General features: G+C 37.9%; 1 protein-coding gene across 1 annotated transcript; it reads left to right on the top strand.

The window, feature by feature from the left end:
- Positions 1-2363: 2363 nt before the first annotated feature.
- Positions 2364-15199, top strand: LOC149021813 (autophagy-related protein 11-like). The gene is made up of 5 exons (XM_089149992.1): positions 2364-4114; positions 5913-7596; positions 8448-8668; positions 9044-9257; positions 14290-15199. Exons 1-5 carry the CDS (start codon positions 3162-3164, stop codon positions 14695-14697), a joined length of 3480 nt encoding a protein of 1159 aa, XP_089006118.1. The 5' UTR covers positions 2364-3161; the 3' UTR covers positions 14698-15199.
- Positions 15200-19850: the final 4651 nt, after the last annotated feature.

Here is a 19850-nt window from a genome sequence, read left to right on the forward strand (position 1 = left end):
CTTCGTTTTGGAAGCTTCGTTTGGCCACATTGTGGCCATTGTTGGTTCACTATTATTCCATCTGTCTCATCAACCCCATCAAATCAAGTAAAACGTAATTGTCAAGATTTCAGTGTTCAAATGGATTTGATAAAAAGGAAAAGGAAAAGGAAAAGTTCAAAGATATGGACCAGCTGATCTAGTTGTTAGAGAAGGCATCTACTTTTGCCAATGAGTAATGATTTTGTTTCTCTTCACAATTGAACTCGAGAACCCGAGAACTCGATCGAAATTGCTTCATTCATGCACATTTACAGTCAAGCGAGATTTTGATCTATCAATTCAAAATTTTGGTTAAGATTTCAATATTGATTGTCGAATTCTAATGATCGAGATGAAAATATTTGAACAAATCTATAGTGTGTTTGGCTTCATCCACCTCTTTTCTAGAGAATTTTTCTTATGACTTAAAGAAAAATTTTAAATTAGATTTCTAATGCTCTAACATAATTAAAAAAGTAAAAAGAGAAAGGGATAACTTGGAGAAAGCATCATATATTACAAAACCTTAGGTAGTTAGGTCTCTTTTAGCATTGAGAATTGTGATGTACGAATAAGTTATCATTATTTATATCAGAAGAAGGTTCATATACACGGTTTGACTGTCGTATATATAATTGTATTCTCAAGTCTCAACCATTATAAATGTATGAACGTGTATAATGTACAAGTTTTTATACTCATCTAAAGGTTGAAATGGTCGTGCATCATATATGATCATGTACAAAACTTTTTGTATTCATATTGTTTGCCTTTGACTTTCTTAAATTTTCTTTCACGGTATAGCTTTTTTGTTTATATTCGTAAAATCCAGATCATTTTTATTGAAATTTAATAATTAATATTTATATCATTGAAGAATATATAGGGTATGATTCATTTTATTAGAGATATGTTCTAGTTGTTTATCCTCCATTTTTAAGTATATAAAGACATTTCAAATCACATACAGTTTAAACTTATATTTCATTTTAAACCATTTTATTGTCGTTCTCTACCAATATCATTCTCTATATCACTTTCATTATCTATTGTTACACGTGTTTAAAATTAACATTTTTTTTCTCTTTATTAAAATAAATAAAATAATTTTTTCTTTAAGTATAAAGAAGTCTACTTTTATATACATGACCGGTGCATGAAATTTAAGGTACAAAGTTCCAAAATCTATGGATTGAATGGATCACCAGTCTTATACACATCAAACCATTATCCTTATAGTATAAGGTCAATAATTCAAATTTCCTTGGAACCAGAGATGAAGCTTCGTTGTATATTTATATAATTACTAAGCTATTGCTAGAAACGGTAGACAATGTGCACATAAGCTGGCCCGGACATACTTCAGTTCCTCTAACCCCCCTATTGCTTTCATAATCATCGAGCAATCATGTTATAACTCTAAAGATCTGGGCAACCATGCTGTTGTTCAATCTAGAAACGTGTTCAAAAGAATCCAATCACTAACTCCAAATATATAGGGCCTGTTTGGTTACATGAATTCAGAGATTTGAAATCTATGGATTCATGAACGTGAGATTTATATTCGTTTAGTTGTGAAAATCTCTAGATTCATGAAATAATATACATATATTGTGAATAATATCTTAAATGCCTCCAATAAAATCGTATACATGCATAAATAAGGCATTGATTGCGATTCAAATTCCCTATCAATGCACATACAATGTTTGGAAGTAAGGAAAATATGTTTGATTCCTAATTTTTCAAGACCTCGAGGTTTTTGACTATACAAATATGAATCCATATCAATTTCCTCTAATATGAATAGACCTTTTAAGGCCTAGGTGGGTAAGTAATGCCAACTTGACCTTTTGTTTGCTAGTGTAAATTGATTTTTTTTTGTTCTTATTTTTATTTTATTTGATGTAAAACTTATGGTACCAACTTGACCCTTTAGTACCACCAAGCCCATACCTTCACAACTAGGACAACTTGCAAGGGCACTTTCATGTGACAAAAATTTTAGGGATCTTCAGATATTTTCTTGATGATGAAATAAGTTATTTTGGGCCCACAATCAGTATTGCTGATGTGATCAAAATTATACCATTTCAACCATCTGATCGATGGAGTATAATACAGGTGATCGTCTCCTTATACTTCTCCAACTTCTTCTTCTTCTTCTTTTTTTTAACTTATTTCTCACGTAACCATCTAAGTGGATTGTGGACTCTAACAAAATTAACAACCTCGATATTTTTACAAACACGTGTGCTATTTTAATTGGTTGGTTCTGAGGAGAGAGATAATATAATGGATAAATGAAACAAAGATTCCATCTCGTTCATCTCCGTCTCCGTGTTTCGTTCTTTCCTTCTTTCCTCCTTGTTTGCTGTGAAGGAAGGAGAGTTCTTCTTCTGCGGGTTTGTTTACTTGCCGCAAAAGGTTCCGTTGTGATTAATTATATAAAAGATAAATCAAAGAAAAATCCTTTCCGGGAATTTAGGGTGAAAATATCACTTCAATTAGGGTTTTTGATGATGGTTTCTGGCTTATTTCGGTGATTTTATTCCACACGTAATCGGTTTCAACTGTCGTAGACTTGGATCATTTCCTTCGTTGGCTGTTGGAAGTTTCGTGGATATTTTCAGAAAAAAATTAAAAGAAAATTAGGGGTTTGGATTTTACAGAAGTTTTGGGAGAGATATCTTCGCAGGGTTCCCTTTGGTTACGTGATTCTGTTGCTAGGTTTTACATTTCTCACAAAAATATTCTGGTTATATCTCTATCTTGTGGGTTTGGGTAAAGGAATTGGTCTGTATGCGGTGGTACAAGTAAAGACGGAAAATGTGGAGCTAGGGTTTGATTTATGATAGGGTGGGTTTGCGGATGTTGAGTTTTAATGAAATCATCTCTTGGGTTTTTGACCGTTAGGGTGTTATTGGAGATTTAAAGGCTGTTGTGCTCTGCTGAGGAACAAAATTTCTTCTTCCGTACTCGTTGATTAGAATTTCAGAGATGGTGGAGGTTGGAATTCGTTTTGGGTGCAGATATAAAAGAAAAAGTTTGCAATTTTTTTGAGTTTCGATTGTTTCTGTGAATTGGGTCATTTCCGCTTTTGTGGGTGTAGCAGATAGATTTCCCAATTCGGGTTGAAGATGAGTTCTAATGTTATGGAGGAATTTGTACCTGGAAGGGTGCTTCTTGTTCGGATAGTTGAGAACGGTCGGAATTTCGATCTTGACTGTGATGAATCTACTGCTGTTGAAACAGTTCAGCGATACTTAGAGTCAGTATCAGGAATTCAATTAAGCGATCAAGTTCTCTTCTGCCAGGAGATGAAGCATACGAAGCTTGAACCTCAACGGCCCTTGTCGGCGTACAAGCTCCCTAGCGATGGCCGCGAAGTTTTCGTCTTCAACCGAGCTCGAATGCTTAGCGATTCGCCACCACCTCCAAGGGAACAAATCGATATCCACCAGATCAAGGAACCTCCATTGCCTTCCTCTAATCAGGACCCCCATCCTCTGGATGATGCTACTGACCCTGCTCTCAAGGCGTTGCCTTCGTATGATAGGCAGTTTAGATATCATTATCAACGTGGGAATGCTATATTCTCTTGCACCCTATTGAAGTTCAAGGATTGTGAGAGGCTTCTTGTAGAGCAGAAGGTGCAAGAGAGGGCTCTAGAGACTGCCAAGGCTAACATGGACTATTTCTATCGAATGATCGACCAGATGTACATGGACTTCATGAAGTGTTACGCGCAGCAGCATCGCTACCATTCGGATCTCTTGGCAAATGTGGGGAGAGATATAGAGAGACTAAGGTCTTGCAAAATCCATCCAGCTTTGCAGACGCAAACAAGGAAGTGCTTGCTTGATTTTGTGAAGGAGGAGAATTTACGGAAGTGGGCTGATAATTGTAGCAATTCACACAAGCAATTTGAAGCCAAAGTTATGCAATTAAAGCAGATGTTCAATGAACTGAAGCGGCGGGTTGAGGAACTCTATTCCAGTAAGGTTTCAACTACTATAAGGGATTTGGAGTTGATGATAAAAGACCATCAGCGGTATCTCAAGGAGCAAGAGAGTATAAGGCAGTCTCTGAGGTTGGTTTCTCGAATCTATTCGTGTATCTTGTTCAATTAATAAATTTTAATAGCGGTGGCATGCTGAAATTTTTGTGCCTTTGCTGATTCCAAACTTGTGGCATCTTTAGAGGTAGGCTTTGTTTGTTCTTAAATCCTAAAACTGCAAGCTTCCCGTATGTTGGTGGAACCACAAACATATTAGGTTTTGGGGCATCTACTGCCATCTTCTTTTCCGTGATAGCAAAATTTTATCCCTTGAGATCCCTGTAGCTGCTGTACAGTGGGTAGTTTTGAAGGAATTCACAGAAAATTGTTCTTCACTGATCTTGCAGTTCACATTTGCTCCTCTCTCTTGGTGTCCAAAATTTTAGGCTGTTTCAAGAACACACCTACCACCCTCCCAAATAAATAAACAAATAAAGGATATTTTTTTAATGTGTTCTTGGTTAAGTATTTGCTTAGGTTGAAATATTTTTCTAAATGGTTTTCAAACTGCTACTGAATTAAAAGAGGTGGCTAGAAGTTTTTCTGTTGACCCCTGAGGATTTTTACACAATCATTCTGCCACCAATATATTAATATATGTTGATCCTGGAGTTTTGCTCTCCATTTTCAGTGCACATGTCAATTATTTTTGTACCCCTATGAAGGATTTACTCGTGAGGGATAATATGGGTTCGTCAAAAGTTAAATGTGTAAATCTAGCTCTAAAGGGATTATTTGAGGATTGCAGAAATCACTATGAAGTGGTTTTGTACATCAACAGTAATCTCATTGCCTTGAGAGTTAAATTTGGAAAATTTTCCAAGGGGGATCCCCTGTTTCATATCACCAATCAGTAGATGAATGCGCATGGCTGTTATGGGTCTTTCTTTCTCTTCATCTTTTAGGCAACTTCCTGTGCACTAGAGTAGAAACTAAAGAAGATTTAATGAGACAGAACTAATAGAAGTTCATTGAGGGTTGTTATATGGTAGTCTCTCTCGTGCCCTATGGCTACTTTGCCTTTACCATTTTCATTTCTTTTCATGGTGGTGGTATTTTGGATTTCTTGGATAGATATTTGTATCCTATTAATTCAAATTACATATAATGAGATTCTGTGACGTGCTAACCACTGCTATGGATACTGTTAAGTTATTGTACTTCCTACACCTCTCCACGCACTGGTCCTATTATTTTCAGGTCACAGTAAACCCTGTTTTACTCATTTTTCCTCAGATTTGGTTGTTGTCTAGATGCTTCTTTGTGCATTCTGCTTTGTAAGAATGGGGTGGTTGCTGCCTCATTCAGTTATGCTTTCCTCTGAAGTGTGGATGTTGCATTTCACTTGGCTCCCTTTCTTTGCACTAATATTCTACCTTGTTAAGTGATTAAAATATTCTTTGAAAAGTATCATTTTGTATTTCACTGTACTTCATTTTGTTACCATCCTTTCTTGCTGATTAAAGTAGAGATAAGAGTTTTATTTTATTTATTTAACCATAATAAAATTTCCTTTCTTGCTGATTAAAGTAGAGATAAGAGTTCTATTTTTATTTTTTTATTTTTTTGGGGTGGGGGGGGGGGTGAAGGGGGCTGCTACATGTGTTCAGGTAGTTGGTTTGTGATGCATTGTGCAATACAAATGGGAGAAAGCGGGAATAAAAGAAATAGAGGAGGGGTGGGGAAGCTATTGATATGATTAAGTACTTGGATTGTAATACATTGCATTGTCCATATTAGGTACTGCTGCCTCAACATGCATCGGCGGTTCTTGAATGATATTGCAATTTTTTCCCCCTATGTGAAATTTATTTTATCTGCTTCCCTGCAGCAAGGATGTCAACACTGTGAAGAAACTGGTTGATGATTGTCTGAGCTGCCAGTTATCTGCTTCCCTCCGTCCTCATGATGCTGTTTCAGCTCTGGGTCCAATGTATGATGTCCATGACAAGCATCATTTACCAAAAATGAGGGCATGTGATCATTCGATCTCAAAGCTGCTTGATCTCTGCATGGATAAAAAGAATGACATGAACCTCTTTGTGCATAATAGCATGCAAAAGATAGCTTATGTTCAATTTATGATCAGAGATATCCGTCTACAATTTCCTGCTTTCAAAGAGGCAATGGCACGACAAGATGATCATTTTGAAGATCTAAAATTATTACGTGGAATTGGGCCAGCATACAGGGCATGTCTTGCAGAAGTGGTGCGGAGGAAAGCTTCGATGAAGCTTTACATGGGCATGGCTGGACAATTGGCAGAAAAGCTTGCAACTAAGAGAGAGGTTGAGGTTAGAAGACGAGAGGAGTTTTTAAAAGCACATAATGCCTTCATTCCTCGGGATATATTAGCATCCATGGGGTTGTTTGATACTCCAAATCAGTGTGATGTCAATATAGCTCCTTTTGACATTGATTTGCTTGATATTGATATGCCTGATGTTGACCGTTATGCTCCTGAATATTTGGTTGGATATTCTTCCAAAGGTGATAGGCATAAAACACAAAAGGGTTCAATGGCAACATCAAGTGATGCTTCCAGCTTAGCTGAGGGAGAAGGAAATACTATAGAGTCATCTGAGAAATGGGACTCTGATGTCCTTCTTGAGGGCTGTGAGTCAGTAGAAATTGCTGGAACGAGCAAAATTGAAGTTGAAAATGCAAGACTGAAAGCTGAACTTGCTTCTGCAATAGCCCAGATTTGTTCTTTTAGTCCTGTAATGGAATTTGTGTCACTTGATGACAGTAAGTTGGACAGCGTACTGAAGAATGCAGTGGAGAAGACAGAAGAAGCCTTGCAGCTGAAAGATGAGTATGGCAAACATCTTCAGTCAATGCTAAAGACGAAGCAGATGCAATGTTTGTCTTATGAGAAGCGCATTCAAGAGCTGGAGCAGAGATTATCTGATCAATATATGCAAGGGCAGAAGCTTTCAGGTGGAAAGGATGCCTCTGAGTTTGGCCACTCATCTGTGAAGGCTGATGACTGCAAATCAGAGATATCAGGTGATGGAGAAGCTCAGATGCCTTACATCTCTAGTGAACCCATGGAAGAACTCTCATGCACATCGGCTTTATTGGAATCCAAACCGGAGGAGCTTCAACGACAATCTAGCAGAGGACGTGAAGGTGTGGATGAAAATATGGCTGATTCTTTGGGAATGCAAAACGCTGCATTGGATTCATCCATGTTGGAGCCACATCGGGATGAACTGGAAGCAGGGGATAAAGCAGGACATGAGAGGACAGTGGGGCAGTTGGTGCCATTATCAAACAGCTCGACTGCTGAGACCACATTGGAACCCCTGAACATGTTGCCTGGTCAAACTGCAGTTGAGCAAGATTCAGCATCTAATGTAGGGGCTAATCTTGTATTGGAACTACAGAATGCACTTGCAGAAAAGTCAAATCAGTGCAGTGAGACTGAAACCAAACTTGAAGCTGCTTTAGAGGAGGTAGACAATCTGAAGAGAGAACTGGAAATCAACCGTAAATTGTTAGATGAATCTCAGGTACTTTTTGATGATCTGGGCTTCCATTTTCTGGTTGATTTGGTTGGTATTAAAAATTTCACCTGGATGAGTTATGGTTCTGAGGTTGAGACTTTCTCCAAAAATTAAACTTTGACAAATTTGCAGAAGGTGGATCTTAGATTCTATTTTCCACATCTAGTTTTCTTTGGGTATATTTCTTGATGTTTGATATAAACCTAGGAGGGGAAAAAAAACATTTAGGATATATTTGCTTGTCACCACCATATCATTACCCTGGTTACCTTAAAATTCTGATGATTTTATACTTGTAACCACAGTATGTGAATTGATTTCTCTGTTATCTAGTTTATCCCAATTCCATACAGATTTTGGCCTTCCGATAATATAATTCCCTTATGACCCTGGAGTTTTTGCCAATTGATTCTTGGGTTGATCCCGATATTCATATAGAAGAGTTATGCAACCTTCCCTTGTAACTTTTGGGTATGAACTGATTCTCAATGGCACAGAGATAAACTAGGTCCAATTTGGGTCTTCGGGTCGGTAGGATGTTTGTGGTATTTTATCCTTATGGTTGATCTATATTAATTAGAAATCTATTTTATTGGACTTGTTGGTGTCAATTAGGAGATTGAGTTGGTTTTCTTTCTCGAGTCAATCTGAGTTTCCTTGAATTAATTTTGATTCTGAATAGTCTACTCAGGAGTTTTTAGTTTCCATTTGCTGATATTGTTGAATGTTGGGTTTCGTTGGTAAGTGTTTGAAGAACTATGAGTTGTGTTAGTATTAATACGAGGACACTTTTCTGGAAGTCGTTTGAGATACTGTAGTTATTGGTACTTAAATTGATATATTTATTCTGTGAACAGATGAATTGTGCTCACTTGGAAAATTGCCTACATGAAGCAAGAGAGGAAGCCCATACACATCTTTGTGCTGCTGACAGAAGGGCCTCAGAGTACAGTGCACTGCGTGCATCTGCTGTGAAAATGCGGGGCCTTTTTGAAAGGCTTCGGAACTGCATTACTGCAACGGGGGGAGTTGCTAATTTTTCTGATTCTTTGCGTACTTTGGCTCTGTCATTGGCCAAGTAAGTTATTGACTTTGAAAACTTCCCATAGTTAGGTACTAAGGTTTATGAGGCTCTAGATTTTCTCAGTTTTAAGTTCGCGTGCTTCTGAAATTCTTATCTCTGCTGATTTGATGTATTCTGTTGCTGCATTCTTTCTATGGTGGTTATGGCCTTGTACGTTTTAGAAATATGACTTTTATCTTGTCGTGATTAATCATTTGAAACTTGCGGAAACGTTTTTCTTTTTCTTTTTGGGACTTTGTTGGACTTCGTTTCGACTTGTAATTGTGAAAGAGCCATGTTGTATTCTGTTTATCTCTTGGCTTGAGATGCTTGAGATGTTTGAGATGGATTTAATTAAATTATCAATTTTTGGCTTTGTTATGTCTTCAGTTCTGCTGTTGACAATGACGATGATTTCATTGTGGAGTTCCGAACATGTATCCGGGTCCTTGCAGACAAAGTGGGTTTTCTGTCTCGACACCGTGCAGAGCTGTTGGACAGTTGCTCAAGGGCTGAAGTTTCACATGCACAACTTACAAAGGAATTGGAAGAGAAGAAAGAATTGGTCAAAAGCCTATATGCAAAGCATCGACTTGAGAAGCAGGTCAGACCTTGTCCAATTTTTTTGAAGTAGTTTAATTTCAATTGTAGCAAAAACTAAATGAAGGACCTGAGTTTATGCCCCAGGGGCTACCCTGTTTATTTTACTTTTTTTATTTTTTTTGGATGAATAAATAATATATCCTAGTATCTCATTGATCTGGCTGAGTCTATCAGCGACCTCCAATTGGTGAGCCACATTGCTAACTGGATGTTTCTAAACTCACTACCTTATAATTTTGCTTTTCAATCTTGTCTTCATTTCATTTGTGATGCAGGTCCACCACCAAATTGGGCTACTTTTCCTTGGAATCAACCTAGGGTTGATGTATTTATATGTGGTGGGCCTTCGTTCCATTGATTTGCATTGTATTTGGCCAACTTAATGGACCTAAATCATGGGTAATTAAGTCAAGTACGAACATTTTCCATGCTTTTTATTCTTTATTTTTCAACTTTTTGTGATTTTCGGTCCTCCTAATTTTTTGTTGAACCAATTTAGTGTTGGTTCAACTGAAGTGAAGTAGGCTTTGATTTATTTTAAGTCATGTGCTCACTGAAAAGTCACATGACTAATTAGCACTTAAGGAGGACTCCAACAGGCTCTGACATATTGGTTAGAAGGCTGTGTTATATTTTGACTTTTCCTTTCCAAGTGGGACTTGTAATTGGCTAATTTAAAGTCCCATCAATACCCTCATCCTATAAAAACTAAACCAGACTAGTTTAGTTGAATTTTGCACAACAAAGCTGCTGCTGCTGCTACTGCTACTGCTTGCTCCTCTCCTGCGTGAGAATGTTCTTCATTATGTAGTATTTCAAGTCTTAGCTGTTGGTAGCAACCTTGGTTTTTCAAGCTGCTCTTTGGACTGTGGAATCAGTTGATTCCTTGTCGGTGAGAAGCCAGAAGGTTATCATCGAGCTCCTCTTCAACTAGGTTCAATAGCCACTTTTACCATCAAGATTTTCTTCAAGTTTCTGACTTAAACATCTGCTGCCATTAACAACTGCAACTCCACGACAGAATCTTCTAGTAATGTGGTCTTTTATGATTCTTCTGCCTGGCCCAACTGACCATTGCATCACCTCCATCTTTGGACCACATCATCACCACCATTGCCCTAGTGTTGATCCAAAACTGACCACATCCGATATCTCATATCCTAGATCCAGCCCCTTTTTTGAATTTTCAAATTCTTTAAGTAGCATTAATTTCTAAATTCTGCCCATCTAAGCGTTTGGACCTTCCAAGATTTGGATCACATACATGATACACCCTATATCCAATATTAGGTATGATCCAACTCACAAACCCGTCCAACCACTAAAGCCTAGTTCTTGGTTAACTCACAAACACCCGCCAAACCCTAAACCCTCGATTCTTCAAGGGACTTATTTCTAACATCAAAATTGTTTCAGACCTGAAGCAATCCGTTGTTATCCTATTTCATCCACACCTCATCAATCATGGGTTAATTAGTCATCCCAATGCCTATTTGTGTTACCCCATTATAATGCCATAAAAACCCTAGCCATCTCAACCCGACAGGAATCATGAAATCTCATTGAACTAACATGTACATTGTGAGGCATAACTAGTTTCATCCAATGGCCCCACACTATCAACATTGAACTCCAAAATCAGTGTACCAATTAAAGTCCCAAGCCAAACACTTTTATCGATTTCTGGGATAATCCTGCCCATAACAGCCGTAGTTCGAGCTCAAGCTGGTTCAATTGGCTCCTGTTGATCTCCTATCAAACTAAGACTACCTTAAGTGGTATTAGAGCGTTAGATGAATGTGGCAGACCCTGGCTTAAGGCTAGATAAGACAGGACAGATGAGAGGTGGAACAAACTTGCAGAAAAGTAATATGCTTTCCTAATTAGCCTCAACAAACAACGGAAAATACAGCTGAAATCATGGAAGACAAAGTGGTGGTTGATAGCACTCCATAGAAAAATTTCAACATTCAAGATGTTGCCCATGCTGATGAAGTGTGTAAAAACACACTAAATGATAACATTAGCATTTACAAGGTTAATCTGATGATCCCTCAATCGGATTGTTGAAGAAGTCCAAGTTGAAGGGATCAGAACAGACAAAGCTGAAGATAGCATTACAGAGATCTTGAGCAAGGAAGACCCCATAATCATGATTGCTGATTTTGAAGTCGAGCATATAGAGTTTATCAGGTGATTTTGGTTCTTTTAGGAAAGAACTCCATGCCTAGAAGAGTACAGTCCCCATGTTAACAAATGAAACAAATGACTAGAAGTCTGTTCAGGCAACATCGCTATAAAATTCAATTTCAAGAGAGAGTTGATGCAGGACTGTTAGGGCCCTAGGATGACTCCATGTGGAGGAGAGAGAGTATTAGGGTTAGTTGAGGGGTAATAAATAGGGGGGAAATTGAGTGGAGAGGGTATCAATGGTTATGTGAGTGAATTAGGGGCAGCCTCTGGCTGAGGGCACCATGAAGTGTTGGGTTTGACTGGCACCATTAAAACCAGCTCTATTTTGTGAATTTCCTCTGTTTGCTATTGAATTCCATAGTGAATTGAAGGTTCCTATCAAGGACTAGTACCAAATGGGGCTACTTTTCCTTGGAATCAACCTACAGTCGATGTATCTGTATACGTTCAGCTGTTTGTTACATGGGTTTGCATTGTGTTTGGCCAACTTAACCTAAAACATGGGTATTTGAGTTGAGTACAAAACTTCCCTTTCTTTATTTTTTGGTCCTCTCAATTTTCCAGTCGAATCAGTGGCTCAATGATTTAATTAATTTTTTTATTAAGTCAGGTGCTCACTTAAAATGTCGCATGACTTAATTAGCACTTAATTAGGACTCACACAGCCTCTGAATCTGTTTGGAGGCTGTGTTACATTTTGGCTTTTCCTTTGTATAAATTAGGACTTGCAATTGGCTGAGTAAGGTCCTATCAATACCTCCATTGTGGGAAGAGTAAAGTTGACTAATCAATCGAATTTGGCTGAAAGAGAGCTCCTGCTGCCTTCTTCTCTTGAGCGTTCGAGTATTCTTCCTTGTTAGTATTTCTAGTCCAAGCTGTTGTTAGATTTTGGTGTTTAACATCCAAGCTGCTGCTGGGAGTGTGGAATCAGTTGGCTACTGTTGGTGAGAAGCTTAAAGGTACCCAAGCTGCCTTTTGACTAAGTTAAAGATTCACCTTCACCAGCAAGGGTTTTTCTTCAGGTTTCACACTAAAAGAAGCTGTTGCCATTAAAGACTGCAACTCTACAATAGTATTCTAGAAGACACAACTTTTCTGTGAATTTTTTCTCAGTCTGTTCTGACCATCACATCACCTCTATCTCTGGGTCACATCGTCGGTAAATCTGGCGCCTTTTTGAATCTTGAAGTTTGCTAACAGGCACCGACTTCTAATCTGAATTCTGCGCGTCTAACAGTGAGAACCCTTCCAAGATTTGGACTGCATTTATCCTATTACCCAGTACTAGATGTGATCCAAGTTATAGCCCCATCCAACCACTGCAGTTGTGGTTCTTGGTCACCCCGACGAACTCCTCCAAAACTTTAAAGTCCAACACTTAACATGAAACCTGAACTGTCAGAATTGTTTTAACTTGAAACATTTATTGTTATCCTATTCCATTCACACCATATCAATATTGACTTGATCAGTCATCCCAAAACCATTTTTATTGACTTCAAATTACGTTTTATGTTTGTATTAAAATTTGTTCCTCATTAAAGTTTATGCTTTTTTTATACAGTATGAAATATATAGCCATTAGGGACGGGCCCTGGTGCAACTGTTAGTGGTTATGAGCAAAATGAATCCAGAAACCTAGGATTAGTAATTGTGACAATTAAAGGAAGTCTTTTGAGAACTGTTCAGCCATGTGCAACGAAAGACCAAGGGATGTGTCTCTGATAAATATTATGTTGGAAATGGTAACATCAGATTACACCTAGAGAAGAAGGTAGGAAATGATCTGAATTTGCAACAGTTAATATTTTTACTGGTGGAAGAGGTGCTTCAGCCTCCCAATGTAATTGGGTGAATCTTAGTTGAAATGGGAAAAGGTTCTCCTGCGTAGGTGACTTTTATGGATTGAGCCATGTGCAGGGTTAAGAACTTCTATCAAGTTGTTTATTCAGGGAGAATTGAAAATGTCAGCATTTCTCTGGATTTTTTTGGGATGAATAAACTATCAATACCAAAAACCCCAAAGGGCAGAGAAACAATGTACAAAGAGGGGAAAATAAGGGTGTTTTTTTTTTTAATTCTCTTTTTGGGGGCGGTGGTGGGTGACAAGCTTTAACTAGCAGGCTGGAAAGACCCTAGGTAACAACAATAAGCTTGTTCCTTGGGGTGTCAGCTACAGGGTGGTGGAGGAGCAAGTGAGGCTTAACTGAAACATCAAAGTAGATGGCGTTCCAAATCGCATACGAGGATCTGGAGTTGGAAGTTTGTCTCCTAAGGTTGCGGTCCCACCAAAGGTGGTGAACTGTAGCACCAAAGACCATCTTGCCAACTGTCTTAAATGGAATTGGAGGGAAAAGATCTCTATGGATATTTCAATTAATTAGTATGGTGACAAAATGTCCTTAGGGTGTCTTCTCAGTGCAGGGTGGACCTTTGTTGAATCATGCCCTGATTCTGTAATAGGAGGAAAGAAGACTACCTCTTCCGGAAGTCATACTACTTTGCTGAAAGCATCTTTGTTTTGTTGCTTGCTTGGGACACCAAATTGTGGTACTTTAATTATGCTAGGCATGCCCTCTGATTTTGAAGAGTTGAATATTGATGTTGACAAATACAGAACTCATCACATCAATTCCTACTTTGGTGTCCATTGGTAGGTTTTTTGGTTGTTAGGTCGTGCATCCCTCCCAGGTTCAGGGTAAGGTGGGAATTGCATCATCTATATCCCCACAATTTTGTTCATACCAGTAGCTGAAAATACCTGAGTGCGCTATCTTCAACTCTTTCCTCATTTCTAAGCATTTTACATGTGATTTCTGACCGTTGATTTTCCTCCACAGGTGAACAAGGAGAAGATATCATTCGGCCGTTTTGAACTCCATGAGATTGCTGCCTTTGTAATCAATACTTCTGGGAACTATGAGGCAATCAACAGGAACTGCTCTAACTATTTTCTGTCTGCAGAATCGGTTGCATTATTTACAGATCACCTCCCAAAAAAACCGACTTACATCATCGGTCAGATAGTGCACATAGAACGAAAAACTGTGAGGGCGGCACCCGTTCGAACTGAGATCGGGATAGATCAAGTTGATCACCTCAGCTCTGAAACAGGGATCCACCACCGTTTGTCCCTGGGATCAGCATCCCCACCTAACCCATATGGCCTCCCTGTTGGTTGCGAGTATTTCATAGTTACCGTGGCAATGCTACCTGACACTAAAATTCATTCATCTCCTCCTTCCTGATCAATCTGCAGGCAGACCGATATGATGGAAGAAACAAGTGTACATATTTTAAAAATATGGAGATAAAAATAGAACCTTCCCTAGAATGGTTTGAATTTGCTTCGACTTTGTACAGCTAATACTGATATATTAATTTCTCTTTCCCTCCTTTTTTTGATCTACCCCTCTTGTAATTAGACTGTGAATAATTGGTCGGCCTTTTAATCACTAATTGTTCTATTTGTTCCTCCTTCCTGCAACTTTATGCTGATACTGTCGCCTAGCATTTGCTGAGAACTGTTCTATGTGACAGTGCCTTATTTGTATATTTGATGATTTATGAAATGCGACGAGGACTGGTGGTACTTGTACATATGAACTAAGCTGTATATGCTTGATGATGCTGTGATGATACTTGTACATATGAACTGAGCTGTATATACTAAATAATGCTGTGAGATTTTTCCAAATAATGTTGTTATATCAGATGCTAGCAGCTAGGGTGGGTTCTGCAAAATGAGTGGGAAGCATGCTGGGATTTAGCTTTACACTCTCGTCTCTTCTTTCTCTCTTCTTTATTTCTTCTTTGAGTTTTCTTTCTCTTTGAAAATTGAAGAGGGTAAATGAAGAGAGTTAGAAAATTTTGAAAATAAAATAGATGCTGAGTTATCCCTCAACCTCATTATTATATCAAATAAGGGTATGTTTGATATATGAGTTAAAACATACAGAATATAAACGTAATTGAATAAAATTTTGAGGGGTGTAAATGGAATTCTCTCCAAATTCAAGGGGGTAGATCGTCTGATCAGAGAAAGGTAGAGTAGAAAAATTCATTTTGAGGAATATTAGGCCAGCGCCTACCCTAGGCGCGTTTGTTGCAAGGGGGGTGGGAAAATAAACATGGGGTCCCATGTGAGTGGGGTGAGGGAGAAGGAAAGGAAATGAAGGTTTTGGAAAGTGATAAAATTGGTGTAAATGAAATTGTCTCCAAATTCAAGGGGTGTATGTATAATCTGCTCTTAGTCAGGTGAAAGGTAAGAGTCCAAAAATTCATTTTTTGAGGAATATTAAGGCCAATGTCTGTCCAATGCCCTTAGGCTTTGTTTGCTGGAATAAAAGGAGGGTGGGAAAATTCTTGAAAAAAGTGTAGATTTTTTATTTTTCCTTTAAATCTCAAAATTGTAGATTGTTTGATTGATTGTGGTGGGAAAGTGAGAGACAAGCTTCCTTGAATCAAGAAAACTTGTTTGGTGATGTGGCAGCCTAATTTTCCCATCCCAAACCATTTGGTGGGGGGTTTTGTGGAAAGGTTTGAAAAAGTAAAAAGTGGGGACCGACCACTATCACTTTTTCCACAAAACCCTTTCATTTTCTTTTCTTCTCCCTCACCCCACTACACATGGGGTCCATATACATTTTTTTCACACCCCACATTTGCAAACAAACGCAACCTCCGATCACGTTTTCGTATCAGATATTGATTTTGCTTGGGAGCACTGTTGCTCCCAGCAGTCAAAGGCCCATATGCCTTTTGGAGTTCAAAGCAAATCTAGAAAGTTGGATGAACACTTCACTCAACGGTTCAAATTTGCTCTGGACTCCAAATTGAATTTGGACCGTGTACTGATAGGAGCAGCGCTGCTCCCAAGCACGATCCATCAGATATACCCTCCTTAAAACCACGCTGATATTGTCTCATCATCAACATAAATAATCTAACCTTGAATGAAGAAAAATCAACCGATCAAATGGGCGATATAAGTCATAGACTAATAAAAATACAACTCTTAAATGAAGAAAAATCACACTTTTTGAAAACGGATTGATTCTGTTTCAGCCATTTCTAGACAGACTAATTCCATTTGAATATTTCCATCTAACGATTGAAATTTTACCCATCCACGTGTCACCTATTTGGCGGTTGGACTAATAGGCAACACTGGACGGAGAGGATCTGAATTCAAATCTTTTCTATTTATTGTTTCCATCCTTTCCCATGTTGTTTTTTGGTCCTACAGTTCTACTTCAATGGTCTTAATTCCAACCTCATGTGTTTTTTTTTCCATACTTTTCTCTCATTCTATTCTTTTGAGTCACTAGACCAGATCAAACAATGACAAACTTGACCAATTGACAAAGAGTTGAACTCAAAAGCCCTAAACCCACCAACCCACTCAGCACGTGCACAAGTTTTTCATTGTTCATCTTTCTTTTTTCAGGTAAACGACTTGCAAGGTTCAAGTGTCAGCGAAGAACATAACAAGTGGGAATAAATCTCACGGTTTAAATGCAAAACCAACAACCTTGTCACTGGTCAAAATTTGAACCCAGATGATCAGCTATGCATTACAAGTTGCAAAGTGAGAAAACAAAAACATTGATATGATTTTCACCTTTTTTTTTTTTACGTGTCAACAGAGAAATGGTAAGGGAGAGTTTGATTGGTGGCTCGTATTTGTTGATTCAGTCTAACGGTTTAAATCCCAAACAAGCAACTAATTTACCGGTCAAACCTTCAACCCAGTTGATCTGCTTTGCATAACAAGTTGCAGAAGGATAAAAAAATCAAAAATTTTGATGAGGTCAAAGACGAGTATTTTCTGGTACGTGTGAAACCCAGAAAAAGTAAGAAGAGAGAGGTTTTGATTGAGGGAATCTATGATTCAGTCTACTAGGTATCCTATATAAATCTGATGAACTGGTTGAGGTATCTTCAACTTCATTCTTCTCTTCTAATTGAACTGGAAATCAATATGCAGCATCTCATGAAACGAATCTCTCTCATGTCTCTCTTCATTTTGCTTTTAGCTTCTGAGATCCTTGTCCATGGCCAAGCAAGGCCACTTGATGGTAATTTATTACTAGTTCTTTTTCCCAAGCTTTTTGTCTGTATATTTAATGATTACGATACAAACAACAACTATTAGAAGCAGCTTTAATTAAATCTTACATAGTGGATGTTCTAAAAGTTCTTTTTGACCATTTGAATTGCAGAGAAGCCATGTAAGGGGTTGATATGTATCTATGGGAGGTCCTCTTCAGCTCCTCCATCTCCAAAAGGATCGCCAAGTCGTCCCAGAAGTAGTGATGGTTACCAGCTTCCACCACCTCCTTATTCAACTCTTCCCTTGGATTCTTCTTCATCAACATTCACAACTGTTGTTGAAATATAACAATGAGATAGCTAGCTTGTAAGTTTCAGTAATTAACATGTTAAGTGAATGTAGCAAGTAGGGATGACCAACATGAAATGTACTTCTATCTACAGGAGAGAAAAATATTATTATTTTGGATTTTTTACAAGTGACTAATGTGGTACAACATGGCTTGGAGCTTTTGTTCTGGGTTCAAACTGAAGAAACCCAATTCAATCAATTATTAGCCCATGAAGCCACGCAGAAAACCAGATAAATAAGAACATAAAGGGTCGAAAATTCATTCATTCAGCCTCTAGAGGTCCCTTAAACCTTTTTTTTTTTTATTTATTTTATTGGTGTTTAAGGTTCATTCGGGCCAGTTTGCGTACACCTTGATTACATCCTCAAAGGGAGATTTGTCGTTCGTAAGGTTGAACCCATGACCTCTCCACTAAGAAGTAAGGGTCTTACCACTCTACCAATCCTGTATTGATGAGATCCCTTAACCTTTGTCTTCTATTGAGCCATTCTTTATCTATTGCCACATCAATGTTAGCCCTAACTACACCCTTGCTTGAATGGAATTGACCACATTCTTTTTCTTTTAACCTGCCCAATTTCCAATTCCCTTTATTAGTGAAAAGTCTTATCCTCCTCCATTTGGCCTTGCTCTTGTCAATCTTCTCCATTTGTTCGGGTATGAAATGTCGATGATAAGTCGGGTTCCAGTAGTTGCCGAAACCTCAATGTATTGCAGAAATTTTAGCGATATTTGACTTAGGTTTCGTTGGATTTCATACTTAATGGTTAACTAGTTTTTACTTTATTAGTTCATTTTAAAAAATAAAAAATTAATGAAGACAAGACAATGTGAGGGAATAAGAACAAGACAAGTTAAAAGATGAATTTTAAATGCTTGTAGATAAGATAAGGTGAGAGAAGATGAATTTTAAATGATTGTAAATAAGACAAGGTGAGAGAGTAAGGACAATACGAGTAATGTGAATGACAAGTTAAGCCTTGAGAGAAGTGTAATACATGAACTACATTGAGCCACATTTAAATTTTTAACATCACACATTCTCCCCTTTGTTTTTTTCAAACTTTGTGGCAACAAACCGAGACGAGATGGCGGAGAAAGAAGGAGAGAGGACGTATTGAATTCGAACTTTCCTTTATAATTGGTGAAAAATTGCCAAAAATCGTGAGACTTTGATAAAAAGAACAATAAATTGCCAACCGATATTTGGTAAAAATTTGTCTCGATATATGTTGTTTTCATATCGCCAACTTCCGAAACAATGACTTTTACTACCATGTTTGTTACCCACTCGATAAGATGGGCTTTGGTGTTGCTGTCCAACATCTTTGGTGGAAAAGCAACCTTAGAAGATAGACTTTCAACTCCAAATCTTCAGATGCAATTTGAAATGTCATCTAATTTGACGTCTTTTCTAGGCTTCACCTGCTACCCCAAAAGAAAAACCATATTGTTATTACATGAAAGTCTTTCCTCTTCTTTTTAGCCCCTTAATTGAGAGTTTAGGGGAAAACAATGTGATCATCGTGGGCCTACATGTAAATATTAAAAAATAATGAAGACCTTAAACCCTAGAGAGTTCTTCGTAGAACCCACCCCTATTATGTAGTTGAAAACCGTTAGGAGGGCACATTGTTCTCCCTAATTGAGCACTTCTTCCCATTTTTTTCCCCTTGTATATTCTTTATGTGTCCTTTGGGAGATTTTTGTAATGTTGAATAAACAGGGGAAAAAAAACCATTTATTCTGCATTTGCATTAGAACGCATAATCCATAGAATTAGGGATCCAATTCACCATTTCATTTGGGATGCAACTCCATGAATTTTTATTTTTTTTGATGAAATCAAATGTATGAAATTCACTAGTTTTTGGATAATAGTTTGGCAATAAAGTGGGGAGTTCAAAGCTTTAACACGATCCTTCATGAGGATGGTTCAAAAGCCGGATGCTACTATTAATTATTCTACAACTACCTTGAGGAATACTTTCAAA

The sequence above is a fragment of the Hakea prostrata genome, chromosome 3 (genome assembly GCF_041222555.1).
Source record: "Hakea prostrata isolate BN-2017 chromosome 3, UWA_Hpros_2, whole genome shotgun sequence".
Classification (NCBI taxonomy): Eukaryota; Viridiplantae; Streptophyta; class Magnoliopsida; order Proteales; family Proteaceae; genus Hakea; species Hakea prostrata.